Here is a 27402-nt window from a genome sequence, read left to right as displayed (position 1 = left end):
CCAGCTCCTCTGCCAGACCATTACAGCAAGAGGACGAGCGGGAGAAGCTAAAGGCCCAAATTCCCAAGAAACCCAACCCTAGAAAGCTCTCCAAGGGTTTTGCCAAAAGGGAGTTTGAGGCTGGGATCTGCAGAGGCGCCTTGGGGGAATTGGTGGGTGCAGTGGCAGTGGGGAGGGAGGGGAAAAAAAGCACAGAAAGAAAAAAAGGAAAAAAGAAAAAAAAAAAGAAGAATCAATAGCAACTGGCAGCATGGCTCCCACAGGGGATGCTGATTTCCTGGCACTGAAGTACATCACAGTACTCCTTCCTCCTCCTTTACGGTTACCCTGAGTTCAGGACTGACTGAAAGCAACGGGCAATGACCCTGTTTTTGGAAACCAGCTTTAAACCACGATCCTCCTGCCCAGCTGATGGGCAGGAGCCCATCGTGCCAGCCCGAGAAGGAGAGAAACGACCCCTCTCTGCACCTCTTTGGGGTAGCACCGATTTCTGCGCCTCGCTGGTGCCATTTCAGAGCAGCTTTGCAGCCTCGGGGACACGGGGCGAGCAGGAGCCCATGTCAAGGACAGAGCTCTGAAGCATCATAGTTTTTTAAAGAGCTGGGACACACGTAGTGACCAGGGACCCTCTGAGCTGGGCAGGGTGGGGAGTGGGGGATTGTCCAAACCAGCTTGGATACGCACAAGCGCCAAAGCGAAGCTGGAGGTGAGGGAGACCACGATGGGACACACACCCTCTGTGACTCATCCGATCCCGTCCGCCCCTCCATGCATCCATAGCTGAGAAAAAAAGCCACATTCCCTCCCCGTCCAGCCTCAGCAGATCACCAGGAGCTGCCAGGATCTCTAGGGAAACCGCAGCCTCCTTAGAGCCATAGCAAAAGTTCTCTGAAGCCAGAGTCCTGGATGAGGAAGATGATGCTTGCATCCATTTGCCCAAGGTGTCAACACCTCCTTTTGGCCATCCTAATTTTGCCACTTTGGCCTCACCTCTGAGTTTTCCACCCCGAGTTGTGGTGTGGAAGGCGTTAGCACTACTTCTCTGGCAGCTGAAGACAGGAGCTGCTCTAGAAGCCGTTCTACAGAGAAGGCCAGGGCCAAAACCGGCTCTTTATCAGCAGGAGAATTGCCCTCCTGTTTCAGTTTAGCAGCTAATTCCTTACAGCTTTTGGAAGAGGAAGAGAAAATATACTGGAAGTTTAAAAACAAATGATGTAAACTCCAAAGGGAGCAAGGTTGGGACATATGCAATGTATCGCCCTAGACACAGAGCTGGAAACTTATGCAGAGACCATAAAGTGCACTTGGAAAGCTTGATCTGCAACCAGGCCAGATCCACCGTCTTCTGTCCAACCAGCTGCAAACTCTTTGCGGAGGGGAGAAGCCATACGTGAGAGCACTTCTGCTAAATAGGGACAAACCTGCCCTAGAACCGCCCCTTTCCCCCCAAAAAAACTAACCAGCAACTGTAAATAGATTAATTTTTTCCGATTCTTCCCAGCCAGCCACAATGGCTTGAGTGGGACCCACAAAAAAAAGGCATTTCGCAGACACTTGAGAATTGTCCCCGCGGCTCTTTGACAAGTTACATTCAAGGGCACTTAGAGGTAACGGCATCACAGAACCTCCCTCTGCAGCTCCAACCAACCACTCTGCAGGAACGGACCAGGTACAAACCCAGCACGAGGTGAAATAACCTTCTCAGCCTTTGACTCGGACTTGAGAAGCTGCCAAAGCATAAATAGCAACAGTCACTAACGAGGCCCTAATTCTGCCATCACCAAACGCTCGAATTTCCATGAACTAAGACCCAGGCTGTAAGAGGAGGGAGAGGGGTGGTGTGTGTGTGTGTGTTTTGGCATGTACAAGATTGCATGTAGTGTCACAAGTGTAAAACACCCCCCCAAGCACTAGCAATACTAACAGAAGTCTTATTAATCCAATTCCCTTTAGTATTTTGCTACAAATTAAATTAGTCCTTTTCTCTCCTGAGAGAGTCAGACTCTCCCCCTTTGGTTCTACTGGATCTGGTCTATGTGGGTCCAGTGCCCAGGGCCATGCAGATGGGCTGACACTGGTCCTGGGGTTTTTTTATTCATTTGCAGGAGGAAAACCAAGGGTTATGCATAGAAATGTTCGTAGCGTCAAGGCCTCAGACTAAATTCTTTGGAGCAGGACCCGTCCTCTGCCTTCTCCTTGTACAGGAGCCAGACGTGGTCGTCCCACTTGGCAGCTTTTGTCAGACCCCAAGAAGATTAATACCATGTTTGCTCCCATTCTCCTGCTCAACACCAAAGGCTGGACAGACATTTTTCCAATCTGTCATTTCACGCGTACCTCAAATATTTACAGAGGAAAAAGGTTCTCACTCATGAGAACAAGAGTTAACTTCGCTTTCAAACAAAAACCCCTCCCAATTCCATATTAACAAGTGTGAGACTATGTCCTGAACCGCAGCCCTGGCCCATGAGTTCAGCCCAACACATCTGTAAATGATCGTCAACAGCAGGATCAGACCCAAAGGATCAGACTTGGAAGGGAGCGCGGCATCCGCAGCCTGCAAACACTGAAACCGAGCCTCTCTCAGGGCACTGGAGAAAGCAGTGCTCAAGCAACAGGAAGCATGTGAAGGCAGCTTGGAAAGGAGTCAGGAAAAAACCCAATGTTCATTCTGAAGATGGAGTTTCAGGTCTGGAAGAAGTTGATGCAAAAGAATTAAATAAATATGCCAGGGGTGAGGAAGGTTTTGGGTGCTCCCCTGGGCCGGGAAGGCAGCAGCACCTCCCAAAAGCAAGGAGTATGTGAAAAATGGTCACGCAGCCCCTGTGTCTCAGGTGCACAGTGAGAAGGTGAAATGTGTACAGAGCTGCACCCAGCCCCGTGTCCATCCACAACCCCTGCGCTCCCAGCACCACCACCACCAAAACCTGCATCAGGATTTTTGTAGGAAAAGAGGTGGAGGCAAAAAAAAATAATAATAAACGAAGCACAGTGACTATTTGTCTCACTCACAACCTGCTGATGGGGAATTACAGAAGAGCGATCACAAGACACAAGGAAGAGGCCTGAAGAGATTCTTGTGGTACAAGGACAACGCAGTGGGTGAGGTCTCTGCCCCAAAGCTGCAGGGCTCATCCCAGCCCTGGAGCTTGGAGCTGAGATTGGCTTTACAGGACACACTACTGAGGCACACGGCTCCGTACGGGATGAGAGATGGGGTGGAGTTGGGACACATCTCCAATTCATTCCCTTTATAGAGGCCTGACAAGACCAAGACAGGCTCAAAGCCTCCTCCTCAGGAGGAACATACACAACGATGTCGCACACCCCCTCCACTCCCAAACCCCCCAGCAAGTGTCAGAAGTGCCATAAATCCACAAAGGACACAAGGTGAATCTCATCCTGAGAAATCCCTCTGTTGTTCCTGGAGGAAAAAAAACCCCTTTGCTGCAAACCCAGGGCTTACCTGAGGGGACAGGGAAGGTCATAAATAGCTTGAGCTTCTCCCAAAATACATTTGAGGAAAGGCAAAGAATTACCTCAAGGGTCAGGAAAACAGTCATTTTTAAACACTGTAAACATGCAGGGTGGCAAAGCTGCCTGCCCCAGTTGCCCCAGCCCTATCGCTTTCAAGACGTTGGCTTCAAAGCCAAAAGTCTTCTTTTTGTCCTGGAAACAGCTCCGTTTTCCCACCTCCCTGTCCTTAGCTGGCAGCTCCGTCACAAATGACCGCGGGCTCTGTCCCTTTGGCCATGAAGCTCATCGTCCAGTAATCTGCGCTGGCGTAACCTTTGGAAGATGCAAGAGAGGCCAAATTAGATGAATCCATGTATAATGACCGCTCGCATTTCCTGTGAAGCTCTTCAGAAAGACACTGCCCTCAATGACACACTGAGTTTGTGACACCTGGCTGAGCGTTGAGTCTTCTGTAGCCCAAAATGCTCAAGTTTGAATAGAATCATAGAATAGTTCAGGTTGGAAGGGAGCTTAAAGCCCACCCAGTGCCACCCCCTGCCCTGGGCAGGGACACCTCCCACCACACCATGTTGCTCCAAGCCCCCTCCAACCTGGCCTTGAACCCCTCCAGGGATGGGGCAGCCACAGCTTCTCTGGGCAACCTGGGCCAGGCTCTCACCACCCTCCCAGAAAAGAAGTTCTGCCCCAGATCCCATCTCAATCTCTCCTCTTTCAGTTTAAAACTGTTCCCCCTCATCCTATCCTTTTCATACTGAGCACCTCAGGGTAGCCCATTGTTTGTCGTTTAAAACTGTTCCCCCTCATCCTATCCTTTTCATACTGAGCACCATTGTTTGTGTTCCAGGCCACAAACTCCCAGTCCAGAATGATCCCTCCTCCATACAAGCAGCCACACACCAGTTTAGAAGTGGTAATGGCACACAGAGGTTTTAGCCAGAGAAGACCCAGCTGGAAGGAGGCTCCTGACTCCAAGGGATCTCCCAGACCCTGCACGCTTCAACCCAGGGACTCACCCAGATCTCCAGCTTCCAGCTCCACCTTGAAGGTCTCACAGTGTCCTCTGCACTCGTCCCGAGGTACGACCGTCAGGGTGAGCTGCCCACTTCCAACGGCAAAGAGGCTGTGCAAACCATAGCTCTAGGAGAAGAGGACAACATTTCAGAGGCCTTGGGTCTGCCTGATCAAACAAGGAGCAGATCACTGCCCTACAGCAAGGTGAGACAGCCCAAACCACAGATTTGCTTCTCACCCAAGTTAGCATTAGATCGTAGCTGGGGTCACCTCCATGCAAGTGTCCTCCTCCTCTCTTCTGTCCAAGGCCCTCCACACCCACAAAATCCACAAAAAAACAGAGGAGACCAGACTGAAGTGTAATTATCTTCAGTGAAATGTCTCCATGGCAGGTATGAAATATCTCCATGGGGTCACCTCCATGCAAGTGTCCTCCTCCCCTCTTCTGTCCGAGGCCCTCCACACCCACAAAACCCACAAGAAAATGGAGGAGACCAGGCTGAAGCATAATTATCTTCAGTGAAACATCTCCATGGCAGGTATCTCAGAATGGGTGAGACTTACTGCCAGGAACTGCTTGGTACCACCTGACCAAAACTAGACACAACTTCTGGGTGGTACAACACGTTACACACAACTGATACAAGACTAAACCCTCCTGCCAGGATTCTATCAGCTGAAAATGTCCTGCAAATCCCCTGAAGACTTGGGGGACCGAAGGACAGCTCACAGACAGGGAGACAACATCTCTGGGATGAATTTCTCACCTTATTCCCCAAATCCGGGTGGCGGATGAGGAAGCAGCTCTCCAAGGACACTGTCTTGGGGAAGGACAGCAAAGAAGAAGTGGGGAAAAATTCCTGCAGAATCCGAGTTTTATTCACAGATTTGTTCCTAAACAAAAGAAATCAAATTATGCCATGATAATGCTTGTATTTAAAAAGCTACTTCCAAGATCAAAACTCTTCCCAGGCTTGATGAAGAGCCTGCTGACAGACTAGTCCCTAGGAGCAAAATTTGACCTCTCAGCTTCTAAACCTGTGCTCCTTCATATTTTCATCTCAACACCTGCAGCAGGACCACGTAAAAAGGGAATAAACAGATCATCGTGGATGCCTAAACTTAATTTCTCTCCCTTCTCTTCCCTTAAAATGATGTGAGTCACTGTTGAGCTCCACTAATTACAGCAGATGCGGAGAGGTGCCATTGTACGCAGCCGTAACTGAAAGCACATGGCAAGGCAGGGGGATCCAAGCCTGTTCTCCAGGCCAGGGAATGTAACTGGAAAAGGCAGGGTGGGGCTTCTTATTTTTACATCCCCGTCTAGTGCTGTGACATGATTAATACTTCTGCATTCAGTAGAATTAATCATCCATCTACCAGCGCTGTGGCCGTGAAGTGCAGCGAGAAGATCCCATCTAAGCATTAGCCAAAGCACGGACCCCACCATGAGCTTCTCCAAGGGCTTGGACACTGCTTTTTACTTCCAACAAAGGTGCCAGGGAGCCTGCTCCACACCAGGTGGCACCTTCCCATGTTATTTCTCACCCTTCTCCATGTGAAAAGACATAGGTTGGGTTGCTCTGCCAACCTTAGAGTCCTCCAAATTGTTCACAAGTCTTATAGCCACCTTCTCCATGTGAAAAGACATAGGTTGGGTGGCTCTGCCAAGCTTAGAGTCCTCCAAATTGTTCAAAAGTCTTGTAGCCACACTGAAGGCTTTAGCAAAAAGCTTTTAGTTAACAGAGGGTCAGGATTTAGGGTTGGCATTTTTCCTGCATGAGACCAAACACAAATTGCAGGGGCCCCTGGCTTTCTATTAATTTGTGGTGTTTTGCTAAAATCATGGCACCTCTTCTTGGTCAACTAATGGTGGAGGATTTCCACTGGGCAGACAGCAGTGATGAGAAATGTAAACCAGTTGCCTCAGGTGATCAGACCACAGCCCAGATGATTAATGTATGGCCTGAAGAACAGGACTGAGCAATCACTGGGATATTTTTGTCTTGTAAGGGGAGAAATACGTGAAGTCCCAGCCACAACACTCCATTTTTAGTGCAGAAGTCTTCTGCTTGGATAAAATCAGTGCCAGCAGGCAGATGGAAGCCCGTAACCCACTCCTGTTTCCCTTCCCTCCAGTTAAAGTGCAACTTGCAAGCTCCTGGGGATTCGTATCAGCCAAAACCCTGGCACCCCTGCAGAAGGGATGTACATGCATCTGTCAGGTGTTTGGTCTTTGACTCACCAGGGAAAGAAAAATGGGCAGCTCCACAATTCAGCTGAATTTTCTTCTATTATAACCTCTGCCAGGTCTGGATCCTGGGACTGAAAATGCTTCAGTTCTTCATAGGAGAGATGCTGCCCTGTCTTAAAAGACACATCACAAAGATAAAAGCTGTGCACCTGGGGTTCTCTTCCCCTCTCCTGTTTCCATCCTGCCAAAGAACAACCAAAAGCTACAGCCATCTAGATCGCTAAGTTTCCAACCATAATGATAATTACTCAGAGAACCAACTTGCTAAGGATGCAGTGAGCTCCTCACCCCCTGACATCGTTAAACTGGAGCTACATATCTTAGATATTTCTTCTACCTCTATCAACAGCTGGAGTTTGTGATTAAAAATGGGTCAGGGGTCTCTGGCTGGTGCTAATCAAGAGTTTGGACTCATCATCCGGCCTTACATGTCCGTGCATTACCTTGATTAGAAAAGGCTGAGACCTCTGGAGCTTTTCTGATAGTTCTCCCAAGTCTGTCACTATCTGAAGGCTTCTCACAGAGGAACAGACTGTGCAGTTTGCAGGAAGCGTAGAAGTGTTCTGTCTGCAACCTGCTGCCCACCAGTCCTGGCATTCTTGGGAAGAAACAAGAGAAACATCTTTAATAAGACAAAAAATAAAACAGAAAGGAGACTCTCTCAATGATAAACTCATTCTCTCGAACACGAAACACTGAGATTTCTTATAGCTGTAAGTTACTCTAAAAGAATAAGCTTCACCAGGCCAGGGAACTCATTGCAGAACGCTTCCAGGACAAGCTGAAGGTTTTGGGGTAAGGCTTGGGGTTGTGAGAAAAGGGAGAGCGTTATGGAAATGCCACTTCTCTGTACACAAGGCATACTGGCCAAGTCAACCTTTCATCGTCAATAGAAGGATGGCAACCACTATATCTAGTGCAGTTAAGTCAAAACAAGTCTACAGTCAAAAGAGCAATTCAAACATGTTCTCAAGGAGACACTCAGAAGATGAAAAAATAAAAATAAAAAAAAAAATATCAGGTTGAAAAGAGCAACAGCAACTCTATCATGGTTAGCCCTGGTGCCATGAATCCTGTTAAGACATCCCTGAAATCACCACCCTCCCTTTCACCTCTGTATTAACTAAGAAAGATTCCGTCCCAGGGAGAAGATGCTGACCAACATGGGATTTCACCAAGATGTGCTGCTGCTGGTTTCATTCATCCCATGCATTGACTTGAAGACAAAATGGGGAGAAAAGCCCCAACACGAAGAATCCCTGGATCATAACTCTATTCATTTTAAATTCCAGAAATCATTGTTACATCATGATCAGCTGAACTGATCTACAATAAACTCTGCATTCGTTTACATCTTCAAAAATTCAATTTTTTTACAGGAAACCATTGCTTGATGCCCATATCCTGCCTCCATCCTACAACTTACCAGCCCTCCCAGCACAAAAAAAGTAAGTAAACGTTAACAGAAGAGACTTGCTGCAGCACTGAATGAACAGAAGAAGAGCGGATAATGCTGAATGTCCCACATTCCAGTTTTGGGCCCCCTGCCATAAAAAAGACATCGAGGTGCTGGAGCGGGTCCAGAGAAGGGCGACAAAGCTGGTGAGGGGTCTGGAGAATAAGTCTTATGAGGAGAGGCTGAGGGAACTGGGGTTATTCAGCCTGGAGAAGAGGAGGCTGAGGGGAGACCTTATTGCTCTCTCCAACTCCCTGAAAGGAGGGTGTAGAGAGGTGGGGGTCGGTCTCTTCTCTCAAGTCACAGGCGACAGGATGAGAGGAAATGGCCTCAAGTTGCGCCAGGGGAGGTTCAGGCTGGATATTAGGAAAAAATTTTTCACTGAAAGGGTTCTCAGCCCTTGGACTGGGCTGCCCAGGGAGGTGGTGGAGGCCCCATCCCTGGAGGTGTTCAAAAGCCGGGTTGATGTAGTGCTGGGAGGTCTGGTTTAGTGATGATGCTCCTTGTTTGTTGTGCGGGTGTCTATTTTTGTCAGTTAGGCTGATCTTTAAGGTCCCTTCCAACCTAGAAGATTCTGTGATATTTCTATGCTAAAGGAATCGCAGGAGCAGCCACCACACTAAAAGGACGTGGCTTTAATTTCATGGCAGTGACAGCCCCGGTTCTGCAGCCTTAATCTGATGGGGAGACACCCAAAGGCCTGATCTGTCAGGGTGGGCTAGGAAACAGTGAAGGCTGAGTCATCCCAAAACGCTCCAAAATCCGTCCCCTGGCCAAGCCCACCCTCCCCAGCATGTATCAAAAGAGCTAGTCTCTTCTGGCCATCGCTGCAGGTCACCCACTTGGGAAACAGAGTGGGTAGGAAAAGTGAAGAGGAAGAGACAGGGAAACCTGGCTGAAAAATAAAGTTGGGAAACACGGATGCACGGCAGCTTCTCGGGGGGAAAAAAAAAGACCACACACAGCCCGTTACTGCCATCGCGGTTTCCAGCCACACTCATGCCCCTGCACAGGGGTAATAATTGATGAACAGCACTTAATAGTGCTCCTGTTTTATTTTTCCCTCCGACTTCTGCAACAGACAACAAGGAATGTTATAGAGGATTTAGGTTCATTGGGACATAACAACAAGGTGCAGATTTGGATTAATTTTGCTTTTTTTCCCTCTCTAAGTATGTCCAGTCGACTCCCAAATGCTGCATTTCCCACCCTACTGCTGGGATAGGGGCTGAAAGGGACTAGGATATAATTCCTAGTCTTTCTGGAAGACGCATCTACATTGCTGTCAGGGAAAGGGGTAAAAAGGCAAAACAAAGTGTAAAATCCTCATTGCGAGCAGAAGTCCCACTCCCATGAGAAACTGCTCCAACGTCCTTTCCCTCCCCGCTCACAAGAGAAAAAAGAAAATCTTTGTTCCACTGCCTGTAGAAAGCTTCAATTTTACAACAACAACAACAACAAAAAAACTCAACTCACAAAAAACAGCTGGTCAGTGACAGGAAACAAAAGGCTGAAAGATCTCACCAGAGGAAGGGCAGTTGCCATGAAGAAAACAAGAAAATCTATCTTAGGGTCTCTCATCACACACAGGGAGTGGCAATACTCTAATTTCTTTCTGGGCAAAACTTAGAAACCTCATCCCAGAGCGTTAAGCACAGTTGTCCCAAAATTTTCCTCTTCAGGCTCCGGGCAGTGCCCCACGTAAGGGGATGCTAATCAGCCTGACAGTATAGAGCTTGATTCCTCTTTTGAGCTAAGCTGGGATATTTGCATTCTCAATTGCTCGATTCAGGAGGTTATTTCTTTTCCCCATGAATAACCCAAGCGGAGCACGGTTGAGACGCATTTCAAATGCCGCAAAGTGGGGTTGTGGGATTGTTGGGTTTTTTTGTTTTTTGGGTTGGTTTTTTTTTTTTGGTAATTAATCTTTTAGATTTATTGTTGAGGGTGTTAGCCTGTGCACCAGCACGCGTGTGACTGGCATGACAAGTACAGGCAGAAATGCCTGCCCTTCCCAGGGAGGGAGGGAGGGAAAAGAGACAGGGTGCAGAGGAGAGGGGACCGGAGCAGGGATGCAACTGCTCACGGGGGACCAGGGTTTTTACCAAGGATGCTCATTTTCTCTTTCAATTACCCTCCCTGCATTCCTTTTACATTATCACCCTGCCCAGACACCCCGGGGGAATATTTTTTGGTTGAAATCAAGCACGCTGTCTGCGTGCACGCACGGGCTGCTCGGAGACTGAAGAGAAAGAGACACGCTCTTCATCCCAGTGTGACCATCACGTGCAGCTGTCACACCACGGTCCCGTCCACTCACATTTGAATGGTGAAGTGCTGGGTGTGTGTGATTATCCCTCTGGAGCCCGAGTGCAGGAAAGCAGCTGTAGCCTCCACACGTACAACTATCCATTACACGACGGAAGCGCAGGTCAATCACAGCCTGAGCGTGGAGGAGAGGTTGGTTTTCTCACCCCTCCTTCAGGAGGGGCCTTCAATTTAGAAAGCAGACCCTCCCCATCGGTCATACCCACCTAATATTTGCTTTTATGCTTAATTAGCTCTCCAGAACAAGAGCTGTCTCCTCCCCTGTGTCAGGATAACTCCAAGCAGAGCCAGGGCTGGGGACTTCCAGCTGCTAACACAACACAGACAGAGAGATAACAACTTCTCCTTACAACGCGCCTATGATTAATGCTGGAAGGAGTTTATGACTGTACTTTCCACTATGTAGAAAAATAATTTTCAAGTCGCAATCAGCTTAAAAATGAGTACTCCGCCCTTCTTGGCCATTTTCACAGAGGATCTCCCAAGTTCTTGGCTGTCCCCAGAACCAGAGAGGGGTGTGTGTGCACAACCCTAGAGATGCTGGGTGTGGATGATCAGATTGGAAGCTAAGAGGTTACTGAGAAGACCTGGCATCGCTTCTACAGTTTTATTGCAGTGAAGCAATAAAACTTATGGAAACTTGCCCACATCGATCCGAGAGCAGAACCTCAGCAACAGCCCCGGTGTCTTCAGGGACGATACGGAGGGCTAAATACCAGTCTGCAACCACAGCAGGTTCAAAGGGAAGCCCTGGAGCTGGGTGACCTTTTGCTCCTGTGAGATACATGGAGCCAAGGGTTGTTCCTGACCATAATGAAGTGGTGAGAAAGTAAAACCTGCTGCATGCAGAGCTGCAGGTGCCGAGGCAGCCTGCTGGCTTCCCACCAGACTGGTTTGCTGGCTCCCAACCATGCTGGTTTGCTCCTCAAGCACTCCGAGCTGTGAGGCTGAAGGCATCTCCAGGAGGTAAGTGACAGTTCAATCTGTGCAGGACTTCACAGCTCCCCTGGGTTTTTGGTCCCTATGGGCTGTTGCTACCCTCATCCATGATAATTAGAAGAAAGCTCCCTGGAGGGTTGTCTAACGCTCTGAGCAGCTCCACAATCTGCAAAAGTTGGTTCCAAATCCCCAATTCCTCTGAGGACAACATTCCCCATTCCCACCTCATACCTCACTAGGGACCAGTGACCTCTTTTTTCTAACTTAGTGAGAGATTCTACCTTCTAAAATATATTTTATCCTTTTAAAAATACGTTCTACCTTCTTAAAGTACATCACTAGGAGCATCCAATCAATTTCCGCGAGCCTAGGATGAACTCGGGGCTCTCAAGAAAGACTGTGAACTGAATATTCACAAGATGTTTCTCTGTCCTTTCTCGTAGGTCCCTTGGACAAGCCTGGCTGGAAATATTCATTAAACCACACCACTTTTGGACTGTCCCTCCCAAGGTCCAACGTTGCATCAAGAACTACAAAAATACTTGTGATGAGGGTAGGTGAGCAGGGAAACCTCAGGGCTCTCAAAAAGCACAACCAACTCTATCTTGGTCAATTCCAGCACAAGCTCAGGATGGGGTGGACTCACCTGGGCCTGACCCAGGGACTCATTTAAGGAGCTGCACTGACAGCCACCACCTTGTTCCTACATGCTGGATCCAACCATGAGAAGATGCTGATCCCCACTTCTACAGTGCCTGCACACTGCTAAAAGTTGGGGAATTTTTCAGTTCAAAGGAAGGGATTAAGAACTCAGCCTACCCTCTTCTCTCTGTGACCATGCTTTCCCCTCAGCCTTTGTGGACGTGCATGTGACACAGCCTGTAGAATACTCACCTCCTCCATTAATTGTCATAGCAAAAGCCCAACTACCAGCTGATTCTTACAGCTGACACAGGGCAGAGGTTTTTAAGAGACATTCCATCCCACCTGTAAGATTCCCAGTGATGAAGGGGCCCACGAGATCCTCATTGCTCTGACGTGTAATTACTATCACCACAGAAGGGCTGCAGCTCTCCCTCCGGTTGGAAATATCTCACTTCCAGATGCAGGATTTTACAGTGCTGTTTTCCATTATTTTAAGGACAGGGATTTGCAAGGTCTAGCCCTTAACCCTGAAGTGAAGTTGCAGCTCGTAACCTACTGTTATTGCTTTGACAGCCAAGGAATAGGCAGGACAGGGTGTTCTGGCTCCTCAGAGTAAGAACACTCTGAAGAACTTGCTCCTAAGAGCAAGAACACTCTCCACTTGCTGCGTTGAGACCACTTATAGATACTATACCATACTCCTCAAGTAAATAGCTCGTTACTTGTCCTGCTATGTCATTGCAACAGCACATAGTATAGGCTTATCACCACACCCCCTTTCCCAGGATTTATAGAAAGATAAAACAGTATTTTAAAAGCTCAAAGCAATTTGGACATCAACTCACGATCACGACCTGGGTAAATCTCATCATTCTCACTTTACAGCTACAGAAATTAAGAGCTCTGTAATTACTGTGTAGCACAGTTCGAAGGAGACACTGGCAGCACTTGGACCCAAACCAACGTTTCCCAAGCTCCATCCTGCTGGAATTTTTCACTAGGTTCAAAATTAATTTGATCATTTATAATGTCATGTCAAAATCAGGCTAAACCGATGAGTCCTTGAGTAAATCAGATAGGAATCAAAAGGAGTGCTTATTAATTACAGCGTGGAAGTCCTGATTAAGGAATGCATCACAGTGGGGTTTTTAAATATACACGTCATGTCAAAATCAGGCTAAACCGATGAGTCCTTGAGTAAATCAGATAGGAATCAAAAGGAGTGCTTATTAATTACAGCGTGGAAGTCCTGATTAAGGAATGCATCACAGTGGGGTTTTTAAATACAAAAAGGGTCCCTGTTCAGCAGAAGATTCTCACCTCTTTCTCATAAGGAACTTCTTTGTAGCTCTGAGTATAATGAATATATTTATGCCAGGAGAAAAAAGTACCTCCCAGTTTGGTTCCTAGCATTTTTAGGAACAGCCAGCAACGAAATAACAGCTACAAACAAACCCATCAAGAAACCTTTACTTTTGTTCTGGGTAAAAAGTCAACAGCTCGAAGAACTCCTCATTCATTTCACTAATGGGTAACGGCTGCTCAAACAACTGAAGGATGATTAGTCAATCTCTAACAAAGCACAGAAATGATTTTGATCCAACGAGACATTGTGAAATCAAGTCTGCTCAGCCCAGCCCAAGAGGAACTCATGGTCCACTGGGGCGAAAAAACATTATTTCCAGGAGAAAGCTGCACCTACCAATCTAGGAAACTCAAAGCAGGGACCAAGCTGTCAGGAAAGCCTCCAAAGTCCACTCCAGCCTGCACCTCTGGTTACGTACCCTAGAAAACAGCTTGTGCTGCTCTGGCAGCGTCTGCATGAGCAATCTGGCTTGGAGGAACAACACTTTTGAAGGAAATCCCTCCTAATTGCTGCCACTTGCCTGATGGTGGCCTCAGTTTGTAAAAGGTTTGACATGTCCGTGTCACCAGCGCAACCAGGACCCTGCCAGGATGTTAAGCGCCCCTGCAACAGGCCACGGATGGTACATTCAAAGAGAGAATTCACTTGCTCTGCAAATAAGGAAACAAGAAATTCTGGAGGCATCAAAATATAAGACGCAAAAGGAAGAGTTTTTCATCTTCTGGATTACCACAATGATTTGGAGTTAGTTTACTGTCAGCAAATGCAAATAAACAGTCCAGTCACTGAACGGAGGCCAAAGTAAAGCAGCACACGAAAAGAACTTGGCACCACCCTGCACTGCAAAGTCAGCCTTTTTCTTCCCCTTTGAACGAGCCAACACACACGTGTCTGTTGGTCACTCTCAGGTTATATTATAAAAGAGTTGTTTACACACACACACAAAAAAAGATCAGATAAACTGGCAGCTGCACAGCGATGGGAGGGAGCCCTGCACGGAGCTGCAACCCACATACACCTCAAAACGCCCCAGCCCTGGAGAGGGTACATGAAAATATGCACAAATACAAGAGCAAACCAGCTTGAATTTGCTTAGGAGAAAAAATAAGTGAGATCCTCTATGAGGAAGAGGAGAAGCCATGCTGAAGGCAGCAAGTGTCCAGCTCTGGAGTCCTCAGTGCAGGAAGGACATGGAGCTGTTGGAGCAGGGCCAGAGGAGGCCCCGGAGATGCTGGGAGGGCTGGAGCCCCTCTGCTGGGAGAGGGGGCTGAGAGAGTTGGGGGGTTCAGCCTCGAGAAGAGAAGGCTCTGGGGAAAACTTGGAGCCCCTTCCAGTCCCTCAAGGGGCTCCAGGAAAGCTGGGGAGGGACTCTGGATGAGGGAGGGGAGCCCTAGGAGGAGGGGGAAGGGTTTGACCCTGAAAGAGGGGAGATGGAGCTGAGATGTGGGGAAGGAATTCGTTGCTGTGAGGGTGGTGAGAGCCTGGCCCAGGTTGCCCCAAGAAGCTGTGGCTGCCCCATCCCTGGAGGGGTTGAAGGGCAGGTTGGAGGGGGCTTGGAGCAACCTGTTTTGGTGGGAGGTGTCCCTGCCCAGGGCAGGGGGTGGCACTGGGGGGGCTTTAAGCTCCCTTCCAATTCTAACTGTTCTATAATTCTATTATATTACTCCCTAATGATTGCTGGGGAGAGGGATGTACTCGTACCCCGACTTTGCACCAAAGCACTGAAACACAGAGGGAATGCCTTGTCCATCCCAGTCTATGTCAGAGAAGAGAAACGAATCAAGGTTCCAAGGCCCTGCTTTCTCTTTGGGACAGCACTAAAAAACCTTGAGTCATAGAATCATAGAATCATTCAGGTTGGAAGAGACCCTTGGGATCATCGAGTCCAACCATCTCCCCTACTCTACAAAGTCCTCCCCTACACCATGTCCCTCAGCACTGCATCTAAACGGCCCTTAAACACAGCCAGGGATGGGGACTCCACCCCCTCCCTGGGCAGCCTGTTCCAATGCCCGACCACTCTTTGGGTGAAAAATTCCTTCCTAATGTTCAATCTAAACCTCCCCTGTTGGAGCTTGAAGCCGTTCCCTCTCGTTCTGTCACTAATTACCTGTGAGAAGAGCCCAGCACCAACCTCTCTACATCCCACATGCCCACTCAAAATCCACCATGTTCCTTACAGCAAGTAGAGCCCAGAGGTCTGCAAAACCAACATCTCCCTTGGGGGCTACATGAGGTGCTCATCTCCCCGGCCAACAGCCGTGGGCTCGGGGGTGAGAGGCGTTTCCCCCAGCCCGGAGCAGGCAGCATGACCCAGCTCTGGGGCTTTCACAAACTCGGCGTAAACACCAGCGCAGGAAGAACAAATGCAAACCACATTTTCTGCAGAACTTTTCCCCAACCGAAGGGACCTGGGTTCCTAGCCCTGGGAAAACAGCTGAAAACAAGAGGCACGGCCGCCAAACCCAAGGGTCTAAGAGTCAGCTTTGAAGAAACAAAGGGTGGGAACATTCGTTTTAATATGGGAATTGATCCGGGGGAGAAAGCCAGCAAGCAAGAGAGCAGAGAGACAGGCAAAAAGGAAATTTACTTTGGACCTGATCCTACAAACTTAACGCAAGCGAGAGCTTTGTGGACGCTGCTCCTCACCTTGGCTGCTCAAAGGTCCACCCACAGCCACCGACGGACAGGCAGCCCTTGTTATCCACAGCTCTTGGGCTGCGAGGATGAGGGTGAGGGTGAAGGCAGGTCACCTTAAGCTGGAGAGAGAGGGGAGCAGTATCCCGCACCCCTGCTCCTCCCAAAGCCTCACCACCACTCTAACGTGGGGCTCTGGTTCTCGGGGGAAAACCAAGCATCTGAGCTTCCCTTGTTCTGCAACACAAACCTGGCTGCTCAGCCCAAATCTACCGGGTGACCGGGCTCCAACCTGCAATCCCAGAGACAGGAAAGCTGCCTGGAAGGACAGCATGGCCACAGACCACATCCTCCCACAGGCTGGCTGTCCCTGCCTGCTGTCAGGCCCGGAGGAAGCCAACAGGACCACGCATCGCCCACACTGGCCACGGCCGGGCTCTGGCTGCACCACGTCGGGCAGCGAGGCCGGGGGAATCCTGCCAGCACCGCCGGTGGCCCCGGCAGCCTCCAAACCACTACCAGGTGGCTTCCAACAAGAACAGCCTGAGCTGGATTTGAACCGGTGCCCGAGCACGGAAAGCTCCAAGTTTCATCCTCAGCCCCCTCGAAAATTTTCATAGAATCATAGAATCATACAATCATAGAATTGCTCAGGCCGGAAGGGACCTCCAAAGGCCATCTAGTCCGACCCCCCCGCAGTCAGCAGGGACACCCCCAACTAGACCAGGTTGCCCAGGGCCTCGTCGAGCCTCTCCTTGAATATCTCCAGGGAAGGGGCCTCAACCACCTCCCTGGGCAACCTGTTCCAGTGCTCCACCCCCCTCACAGTGAAGAACCCTCTCCTCATCTCCAGTCTAAATCTGTTCCCCTCCAGCTTGAAGCCATTTCCCCTCGTCCTGTCACTGCAGGCCTTTCTAAATAGGTTCTCCCCAGCCTTCCTGTAGGCTCCCTTCAGGTACTGGAAGGCCGCTATTAGGTCTCCCCGGAGCCTCCTCTTCTCCAGGCTGAACAACCCCAGCTCCCTCAGCCTATCCTCTGTTTCATCTCCCAGGATCTATGTAGAGAAAGGAGAGGAGTCTGTTCGTCGAGTCCCTTCGTTAGTGAATTTTCTCTGCTGCTCAGAGAGAAAAACACTGGTGTCTCTCCTGTATGGTGCCTTCTCCTATGCAAGCACGGACCAGAGAACGCTGCTCCTGCTGGCAAGACCTCCCGGCCTTACACTCACATCAACAAACAGGATGACAAGCCACAGCATTACCCCTTCCCTTCAGCACACAACAAGGCCAAAATTAAGGACAAAACGTTACACCACACACAAGGCAGGGCTGACAGACAGCTCGGGAGCCCTCCCAGCCCCACACCGTGCTGTCCCTCTTCCACATCCCTGCTGGATCCGCTCAGCAGCGAGCTGTGAAGTTGACACCAGTGCCACCAGGACAGCCAGATGCTGGGACAGCCCCGGGGGCCACAGCTGCCTGCCGGGAAGCCAGGACATGAGGGATTCCCACAGGATCCCAGCCAAGGTTCAGGCTGGGTGCTGCACTCTCCCATTCAAATAACCAGGGTCTAGTCCTGATCTTTGCTGAGGTAAGATCAAAGTCACCCCAGCCACCCCTGGCAAATCCGTTAATTGGGACATGCTGTGGTTTCCACCACAATCTAGTACTGTTGGAAAAACAGAGTGGGAACTGCCTCATCCCCTCTGTACCTCCCCTCCTTTCCCCAGAGCTGGCCTGCTGCCCACCCTACTGCTCATCACTCCAGATTTCCAGGACTCAGGGAGGTAGGAGGGGCTTTATATGCATTTAAACAACAACCTTGCATCCTTCCTCCCCATCCATCCTTCCCTTTTCCCCTGCTCCTCTGGATGTTTCCCAATCTCCTCCCCGTTCAGCTGGTTTTCCCATCAGTAGCCCAGCCTTGCTCTTGCTCTTATTTATCTTCACAGCAAGATGCTCATGATTTCAGGCAGCCCAATAAACCTCTTCCTGTCCCCAGGAACGTCCCTGGGCTCTCCCCATCCAAGGGGGACCCCCAAGGCATCTAAAGGAAGAACCTGCCAACTTTCTGAACCAAATTTCACTGAACTGATCTGAGCATTAAAGCTCCTGTTGGTTTCCTTCTCCATACAGAAGCAGAGGGGTGTTCACTCGTGTCAACGCTGAAATGCAGTAGATAAGCAGGCTAGGAATGTCCAGTGGCTATCACAGCCACCTCCTCGCCTTTGGGATCTCTCGGAGGAGGAAAAAACAGTGTGTAAGGAAGGAGAGGAACAATGGGGGATACCCCGTCCCACCCATATGAACCCAAACCAGGAGAAATCCCAGGTGTCAGCGGAAGAGAGGGAGACACAGAGAGAAAACGCAGAGCGGCGCTGGCATTTCGGGGCGCCCATTTTAGCTGCAGCAGGAAGGTCAGAGCCAGAACAGACAACTCCAACACAATGAGCTGCCGGAGCTAAATATAACCCCGTCGAGGGCATGGACACAGGAGTTTGTTTTTACAGTGACCCGCCAGACGATCAACATCGTGCCACGTCCCTGCTCAAAATAATTCACGGCTTTATCACTGCTGACAGTCTTTGTATTTTATCAGAGAGGCAGAGCCCATGCTTATACCCATTTGCCAGTCTAAGTCAGTGGAAATGATTAACTAAGAATGAGAAATACCCAAAATTTTCCATTTCTGTTCTGCCAGTCTAGGAAAATCTATTATGTTGCTCTCCCATGACAGGACCACTTCTTTAGTACTCGTACCCCTACTCTGCACCAAAGCACTGAAACACAGAGGGAATCCCTTGTCCATCCCAGTCCATGTCAGAGAAGAGAAACGAATCCAGGTTCCAAGGCCCTGCTTTCTCTTTGGGACAGCACTAAAAAACCTTGAGTCATCCCACATGCCCACTCAAAATCCATTGTGTTCCTTACAGCAAGTACCTCTTATGTTCCAACTTGTGCCCGTTGCCCCTCGTCCTCTCACTGGGAACCACTGAAAAGAGTCTGGCTCCCTCCTCCTTCAACCCTCCCTTGAGATACTTGTAGGCATTGATAAGGTCTCCCCTCAGCCTTCTCTTCTCCAGACTAAAGAGTCCCAGCTCTGGCTTCCTCACACACACTACCCTTAATGTTACGTTAACTCCTATAAACACCCGAGCTCTCAGCCCCACAGCCCTTTCCCAATCTGCCACTTGGCAAAAACTGCTTTTCCTTAAACCTGGGTCACATGTTGAGGTTTTTTACACTTTGCTCACAGATACCAAGATTCAGTTGACAAACTGGTTTTGCCTGTGACATTTGCCCAGCATAACTATCTTGAGAAGAGCCCAGCACCAACCTCTCTACATCCCACATGCCCACTCAAAATCCACCATGTTCCTTACAGCAAGTAGAGCCCAGAGGTCTGCAAAACCAACATCTCCCTTGGGGGCTACCTCAGTACGATTCTCAGAACTGAAGAGATTTATTTTTTTTTAGAGACTAGATGGCCTTTGGAGGTCCCTTCTGGCCTGGGCAATTCTATGATTCTATGATTCTAAGTAGAGCCCAGAGGTCTGTAAAACCAACATCTCCCTTGGGGGCTATATGAGGTGCTCATCTCCCCGGCCAACAGCCGTGGGCTCGGGGGTGAGAGGCGTTTCCCCCAGCCCGGAGCAGGCAGCATGACCCAGCTCTGGGGCTTTCACAAACTCGGCGTAAACACCAGCGCAGGAAGAACAAATGCAAACCACATTTTCTGCAGAACTTTTCCCCAACCGAAGGGACCTGGGTTCCTAGCCCTGGGAAAACAGCTGAAAACAAGAGGCACGGCCGCCAAACCCAAGGGTCTAAGAGTCAGCTTTGAAGAAACAAAGGGTGGGAACATTCGTTTTAATATGGGAATTGATCCGGGGGAGAAAGCCAGCAAGCAAGAGAGCAGAGAGACAGGCAAAAAGGAAATTTACTTTGGACCTGATCCTACAAACTTAACGCAAGCGAGAGCTTTGTGGACGCTGCTCCTCACCTTGGCTGCTCAAAGGTCCACCCACAGCCACCGACGGACAGGCAGCCCTTGTTATCCACAGCTCTTGGGCTGCGAGGATGAGGGTGAGGGTGAAGGCAGGTCACCTTAAGCTGGAGAGAGAGGGGAGCAGTATCCCGCACCCCTGCTCCTCCCAAAGCCTCACCACCACTCTAACGTGGGGCTCTGGTTCTCGGGGGAAAACCAAGCATCTGAGCTTCCCTTGTTCTGCAACACAAACCTGGCTGCTCAGCCCAAATCTACCGGGTGGTGACCGGGCTCCAACCTGCAATCCCAGAGACAGGAAAGCTGCCTGGAAGGACAGCAGGGCCGCAGACCACATCCTCCCACAGGCTGGCTGTCCCTGCCTGCTGTCAGGCCCGGAGGAAGCCAACAGGACCACGCATCGCCCACACTGGCCACGGCCGGGCTCTGGCTGCACCACGTCGGGCAGCGAGGCCGGGGGAATCCTGCCAGCACCGCCGGTGGCCCCGGCAGCCTCCAAACCACTACCAGGTGGCTTCCAACAAGAACAGCCTGAGCTGGATTTGAACCGGTGCCCGAGCACGGAAAGCTCCAAGTTTCATCCTCAGCCCCCTCGAAAATTTTCATAGAATCATAGAATCATACAATCATAGAATTGCTCAGGCCGGAAGGGACCTCCAAAGGCCATCTAGTCCGACCCCCCCGCAGTCAGCAGGGACACCCCCAACTAGACCAGGTTGCCCAGGGCCTCGTCGAGCCTCTCCTTGAATATCTCCAGGGAAGGGGCCTCAACCACCTCCCTGGGCAACCTGTTCCAGTGCTCCACCACCCTCACAGTAAAGAACCCTCTCCTCATCTCCAGTCTAAATCTGTTCCCCTCCAGCTTGAAGCCATTTCCCCTCGTCCTGTCACTGCAGGCCTTTCTAAATAGGTTCTCCCCAGCCTTCCTGTAGGCTCCCTTCAGGTACTGGAAGGCCGCTATTAGGTCTCCCCGGAGCCTCCTCTTCTCCAGGCTGAACAACCCCAGCTCCCTCAGCCTATCCTCTGTTTCATCTCCCAGGATCTATGTAGAGAAAGGAGAGGAGTCTGTTCGTCGAGTCCCTTCGTTAGTGAATTTTCTCTGCTGCTCAGAGAGAAAAACACTGGTGTCTCTCCTGTATGGTGCCTTCTCCTATGCAAGCACGGACCAGAGAACGCTGCTCCTGCTGGCAAGACCTCCCGGCCTTACACTCACATCAACAAACAGGATGACAAGCCACAGCATTACCCCTTCCCTTCAGCACACAACAAGGCCAAAATTAAGGACAAAACGTTACACCACACACAAGGCAGGGCTGACAGACAGCTCGGGAGCCCTCCCAGCCCCACACCGTGCTGTCCCTCTTCCACATCCCTGCTGGATCCGCTCAGCAGCGAGCTGTGAAGTTGACACCAGTGCCACCAGGACAGCCAGATGCTGGGACAGCCCCGGGGGCCACAGCTGCCTGCCGGGAAGCCAGGACATGAGGGATTCCCACAGGATCCCAGCCAAGGTTCAGGCTGGGTGCTGCACTCTCCCATTCAAATAACCAGGGTCTAGTCCTGATCTTTGCTGAGGTAAGATCAAAGTCACCCCAGCCACCCCTGGCAAATCCGTTAATTGGGACATGCTGTGGTTTCCACCACAATCTAGTACTGTTGGAAAAACAGAGTGGGAACTGCCTCATCCCCTCTGTACCTCCCCTCCTTTCCCCAGAGCTGGCCTGCTGCCCACCCTACTGCTCATCACTCCAGATTTCCAGGACTCAGGGAGGTAGGAGGGGCTTTATATGCATTTAAACAACAACCTTGCATCCTTCCTCCCCATCCATCCTTCCCTTTTCCCCTGCTCCTCTGGATGTTTCCCAATCTCCTCCCCGTTCAGCTGGTTTTCCCATCAGTAGCCCAGCCTTGCTCTTGCTCTTATTTATCTTCACAGCAAGATGCTCATGATTTCAGGCAGCCCAATAAACCTCTTCCTGTCCCCAGGAACGTCCCTGGGCTCTCCCCATCCAAGGGGGACCCCCAAGGCATCTAAAGGAAGAACCTGCCAACTTTCTGAACCAAATTTCACTGAACTGATCTGAGCATTAAAGCTCCTGTTGGTTTCCTTCTCCATACAGAAGCAGAGGGGTGTTCACTCGTGTCAACGCTGAAATGCAGTAGATAAGCAGGCTAGGAATGTCCAGTGGCTATCACAGCCACCTCCTCGCCTTTGGGATCTCTCGGAGGAGGAAAAAACAGTGTGTAAGGAAGGAGAGGAACAATGGGGGATACCCCGTCCCACCCATATGAACCCAAACCAGGAGAAATCCCAGGTGTCAGCGGAAGAGAGGGAGACACAGAGAGAAAACGCAGAGCGGCGCTGGCATTTCGGGGCGCCCATTTTAGCTGCAGCAGGAAGGTCAGAGCCAGAACAGACAACTCCAACACAATGAGCTGCCGGAGCTAAATATAACCCCGTCGAGGGCATGGACACAGGAGTTTGTTTTTACAGTGACCCGCCAGACGATCAACATCGTGCCACGTCCCTGCTCAAAATAATTCACGGCTTTATCACTGCTGACAGTCTTTGTATTTTATCAGAGAGGCAGAGCCCATGCTTATACCCATTTGCCAGTCTAAGTCAGTGGAAATGATTAACTAAGAATGAGAAATACCCAAAATTTTCCATTTCTGTTCTGCCAGTCTAGGAAAATCTATTATGTTGCTCTCCCATGACAGGACCACTTCTTTAGGGAGCCATTTCACTGAATTTTAGAGTTGGAAGGGACCATAGAGATCATCTAGTCCAACTCCCCTGCTGAAGCAGGATTGCCTAGAGCTAGAGCATGTTACTCAGGAGCATCCAGGCGGGTCTTGAAAATCTCCAAGGAAGGGGACTCCACACCCTCCCTGGGCAGCCTGTTCCAGGGCTCTGTCACCCTCACCGTGAAGAAGTTTCTCCTCATATTTGAGTGGAACCTCTTATGTTCCAACTTGTGCCCGTTGCCCCTCGTCCTCTCACTGGGAACCACTGAAAAGAGTCTGGCTCCCTCCTCCTTCAACCCTCCCTTGAGATACTTGTAGGCATTGATAAGGTCTCCCCTCAGCCTTCTCTTCTCCAGACTAAAGAGTCCCAGCTCTGGCTTCCTCACACACACTACCCTTAATGTTACGTTAACTCCTATAAACACCCGAGCTCTCAGCCCCACAGCCCTTTCCCAATCTGCCACTTGGCAAAAACTGCTTTTCCTTAAACCTGGGTCACATGTTGAGGTTTTTTACACTTTGCTCACAGATACCAAGATTCAGTTGACAAACTGGTTTTGCCTGTGACATTTGCCCAGCATAACTATCTCAGTACGATTCTCAGAACTGAAGAGATTTATTTTTTTTTAGAGGAAGGGGGAACTCCTGTGGAATTAAAAACCTGAGGTGTTAAAAGCAAGGAAAAGAGAATGTGCAAGAACAAAATGAAGTTAGAGCTAAAATATGCTTCAACCCCAATGAATGGAAGGAAAAGCACCCCAGCTAGAATTCAGGATGCTATTTTTAAGTACAGTGGTAGGGAAAAAGAAACCCGTGGTGCCATGCCAGTAACACATTTGTTATTTGGTGCCCAGGGAAACACTCAAATGATTCGCAAGGCTGGTATTTAACTCGGTATCTCTTGCTGGGCTTATGTTAAAGCAGAGAAATCAAATCCTTACTCTCGAGCATGTACTTCTTGGCAATGGGCAGAGAGAGCAGCCGGATGTGACCGATGAGGGAGCCCCAGGCGTGGGCTCTGGAGAGCGGAGCTTCGGGCGGCAGCGGGCTGTACGGCTGGATCACGAAGTAAACAGTCAGCAGGACCAACCCCAGAGTGAGCAGGCCCTGTGAGAGAGAACAGGCACGTAATTAATGATACTGTGGTGAGCTGGTGTGTCTTCAGAACAGGACACACCTTCTGGCTGGTATCAAAGGGTTGTGGCTGCGTGCTCCAAGAGGAGCACTCACATTTTTGCTGTGGCTCCTTGTTTAATGCTATTTACGTCCACGGAGCTGTCAGCTTTAGGGCTGTCCAAGGACAAAAATCAAGCAGCCTCCAAACCTAAGCCCCACAATTCTGTTCTTGTATCTTAGCACTGCAAATAATCTAGCGCCAGAGCAATGAGGATCATCTACAGATACTTCCGATTCCTCCCACCTAACCAAATAAAAGCTTGCACTTCTGCCATACCTCTTACACAAGGTTTTCAAGGCTTTTTTGCAAACATCCGTCAAGCCTTGACACACTTTGGCAGAGTTGGCACCAGCTCCCTCCTCCATACCAGAATCCCAAAAAAGCCTTAAAGAGATGACATGACGCATTTCTCCCCCCTGGCCAAAGTCAAAGTGAATCAACAGCAAAAACAAGAACACAACCCGAAAGTTCAAGCTTCCAGTTTCCTGTTCTCCTGCCTCATTTTACAGCTTTTTATAGGATGTGAGGAAGAAAGCTTGATTTTTTTTTTTTTCTAAATAGAAACCATCCTGATGATTTTGTACAGATGACACTAAAATATTACTCAATATGATGCCAGCTGGAAGTTTTTCATCCTTGTAGCAAACATCTCAAACCTGCCTAACAAGAGCATCCTTTCACCCACTTTGCAAAACTTTTTACAGCTTCTTTTAGTTAAGGGTCCCAAAGCATTTTTCTAGCATCAAGCATCATGGCAGAAGGTTTATTAGATTAGAAGGAGAATAAAGACAGGTAAGAAGCTTATGACAGGCTTAGAAACAGAACCTCTATCTCTTCATTATTCAACCCTGAACTTTAATCTCTTTCCTTCCTCACATTTCCACTGAGGGTGCTGACACTGGGAATCTTTGCCTGAAGAATCAATCCAAGTCTCATTCTTTAATAACTTAAGGAGAGGAAGGTGTTGACATGTTAAACTTTCAATGCACATGAGTCATTTCAAATCTTGGTCAGCTGTCTTCTGTTTTCAAACCAGCTCATGGGACAAAGGAAGGAAGCTACACTTCACAGCTTTTTAAATAAAGAACTCAGAAAGAAAAATGCAATGGGAAATAAAAGGCTCAGGTGCAAAAGGAGAACTCTCACCCTCAAAACAGCCTGTCCACGCCCAAAAAAGACACCTTACCTTGTAGAGAGCTGCTAAGAGAGGGTACCGTGGAGGTCCCCTTTGGGGTTCGTTTCTTTCCAAGAGCTGCTTGATGAATTTCTCGATGGCTTGTTCTGACATCCCACACTGATGGCCAGTCTGCCTCACGAGATCAATCGTCTCCGACAGCTTGTCATAGATGCTGAGCTCGTTGGCCGAAAGCTCCATGGCCTCTGATGAATAATCCCTGTGGAGAGATTCAGGATGTTAACAGAAAACACAGCTCAACGCCAGCATGTGCAGAGAGATCACAGGAACGTCGCTCTGTCCAGGCAAGAAGGAAGGTTTCTTTGAAGCAAACCTGTTCGCAGCCAAAGGCGCAACATTTAGCTGCAGTCCTAATAGTCTTGGCTGGTTCAATATCTCCCAGGGATTGAAAGAAGCCGTGAAATTTCCTGACAAGAGAAGAACCGGCTGAGATTCACAGCTTATGTAAATGAACAAAGCTTCCCAGAAATCAATGAAACTCCATTTATTCATCTATTCCAAATGAATCCGTCCCATAAAGCGATTGCTCACCAGGTACAAGAGCCAGCAATACAAAGCTGATCATCACACACACAGTAGCCAAGCTAAGCTCTTGCTGCACTATAATTTTAGGCACTTATTTTAACGTAGATTTGTTTTCATTAAATCTCCTGTCAGCAACAAGCAGAGGACAGAGAAACAAGCAGAATGTGCGGGGCAAAGTTCAACAGTTTACAATTTGTTCAAATTTTCGCAACCTGATGTCCAGGCCAACTGATTATTGAGTAACAGGAACGTGATAGCAGTGTGGTCTGCAAGCAACAAAAGGTCCTAGTTCCCCCTCAAAGTTTGCCTGCAGGTCATTCGTACGGCAGAAATACCACGTAACTAAACACCGCAGCAAGAATTGCATTGTGAATGCAAAATGGAGACAAAATGGCATTTAACAGCAAATTTTTTCCCAGGAAAGCTTGTAACAACACACCTATAAGTGATCAACGTTAAGATGCTAAAATAAATAAATAAAGAACTGTGTTCCTCTACCACTCCCCCTGTCTGCCACAAAGGCAGAGCCTCGCGATAGCAAGAGCAGCAGATGGGCTGAAAAAAAGATGCAAAGAGAAATTGCTGGACAAGCTAATAGCTGCCAACACGAGAATCTTATTGTTAAAAGAGGCATTTAGCCTCGGAAAAAAAACACTGCTGGGGAAAAGGGAGCATCTGTGAGGTCTTGCTTTGCTGCTTCTTTCTGAGCTGTGAAAACTCCAACCTGGATCAAACTGGGACAAACTGAAATTCTTTCTGGGGAGACACAGTTTAGCAATGCATTACCCTGAAAGCACAGCCTGAGCATCATCACGTAAAAACACCCAGCTCACAGCTGAAAATGGAAATCCTCTCCCCCTTTTGCTCCAAGTACCCCCTGACACCAGCAACCAGCTCATGAATCTTGTTAGGCAACCAAACTTGAAATCTGATTTGCCTTTAAAGAGCTGGCCAACAGCTCTCCCCCTAAACCATGGCTCCTACAAGTCAGAACTCAAGCAATGGCAATTTCAATATCTTGTTTTTCTGCAATGCTAGGGTGTAGTTTCAGCAAAACCTCACTTTTCAACAGGGCTACCAGCTTCTCTCCTCTGCAAGATCAACTGCCTGTTCCGCTCTTGCACATTTGTTTATGTGGTCACATGGTGAATCAGATCAGGAAAATTATCTGGCTGAAAAATAACCCCTATTTGTTTGGTCAGCAGCTGCCTAAGCATCCAACTCAAGCAGTTAATGTCAGATGTTATATTAACATTAGTGTCAGATTTCTAGCCGCAGCCTTAGAAACACCAAAATAATAAAATGCCAAATTAAAACCTAACCCCAAGCACGCAATGAGAACATGCTGCACTATATTGCCAGGTTAATTAGCTCCTGGCCCTGTTCTACTGACATTCCTTGCGTTCCGTGCAAATATTTGTCCCAGATCTTACCACCTGAGCAGCCCCATGGGCTAGCAAATCTGCCCCAAACCAGGTTTGATCAATAATATCTCATTACGGATCGTAAGCTCTCCAAGGTAGGGACCTTTTCTTCTCACCTGTAAAGCACCTGGCACGCACTTGGCTCTATAAAAACAATACATTACTTTACAAACTCTTTCATTTATGTAATACCCTGATTCATGTAACAAGCAAAGGCC

General features: G+C 49.1%; 1 protein-coding gene across 2 annotated transcripts; it reads right to left on the bottom strand.

The window, feature by feature from the left end:
* Positions 1-3395: 3395 nt before the first annotated feature.
* On the bottom strand, positions 3396-26558 carry LOC106891796 (chromosome unknown open reading frame, human C6orf89). 2 transcript variants are annotated; one of them, XM_014948553.1, is made up of 8 exons: positions 25767-26558; positions 25227-25434; positions 23805-23970; positions 7186-7340; positions 6734-6855; positions 5256-5382; positions 4491-4614; positions 3396-3789 (listed from the first exon to the last, which is right to left on the bottom strand). In XM_014948553.1, exons 2-8 carry the CDS (start codon positions 25413-25415, stop codon positions 3704-3706), a joined length of 969 nt encoding a protein of 322 aa, XP_014804039.1. In that variant the 5' UTR covers positions 25416-25434; positions 25767-26558; the 3' UTR covers positions 3396-3703. The 2 variants fall into 2 exon arrangements, with proteins under 2 accessions (XP_014804039.1, XP_014804038.1); XM_014948552.1 differs by lacking the exon at positions 25767-26558 and adding an exon at positions 25549-25730.
* Positions 26559-27402: the final 844 nt, after the last annotated feature.

This window comes from Calidris pugnax, unplaced genomic scaffold (genome assembly GCF_001431845.1).
Source record: "Calidris pugnax isolate Ruff unplaced genomic scaffold, ASM143184v1 scaffold91, whole genome shotgun sequence".
NCBI classification, from domain to species: domain Eukaryota; kingdom Metazoa; phylum Chordata; class Aves; order Charadriiformes; family Scolopacidae; genus Calidris; species Calidris pugnax.
This window is presented reverse-complemented; position numbering and strand designations above follow the sequence as displayed.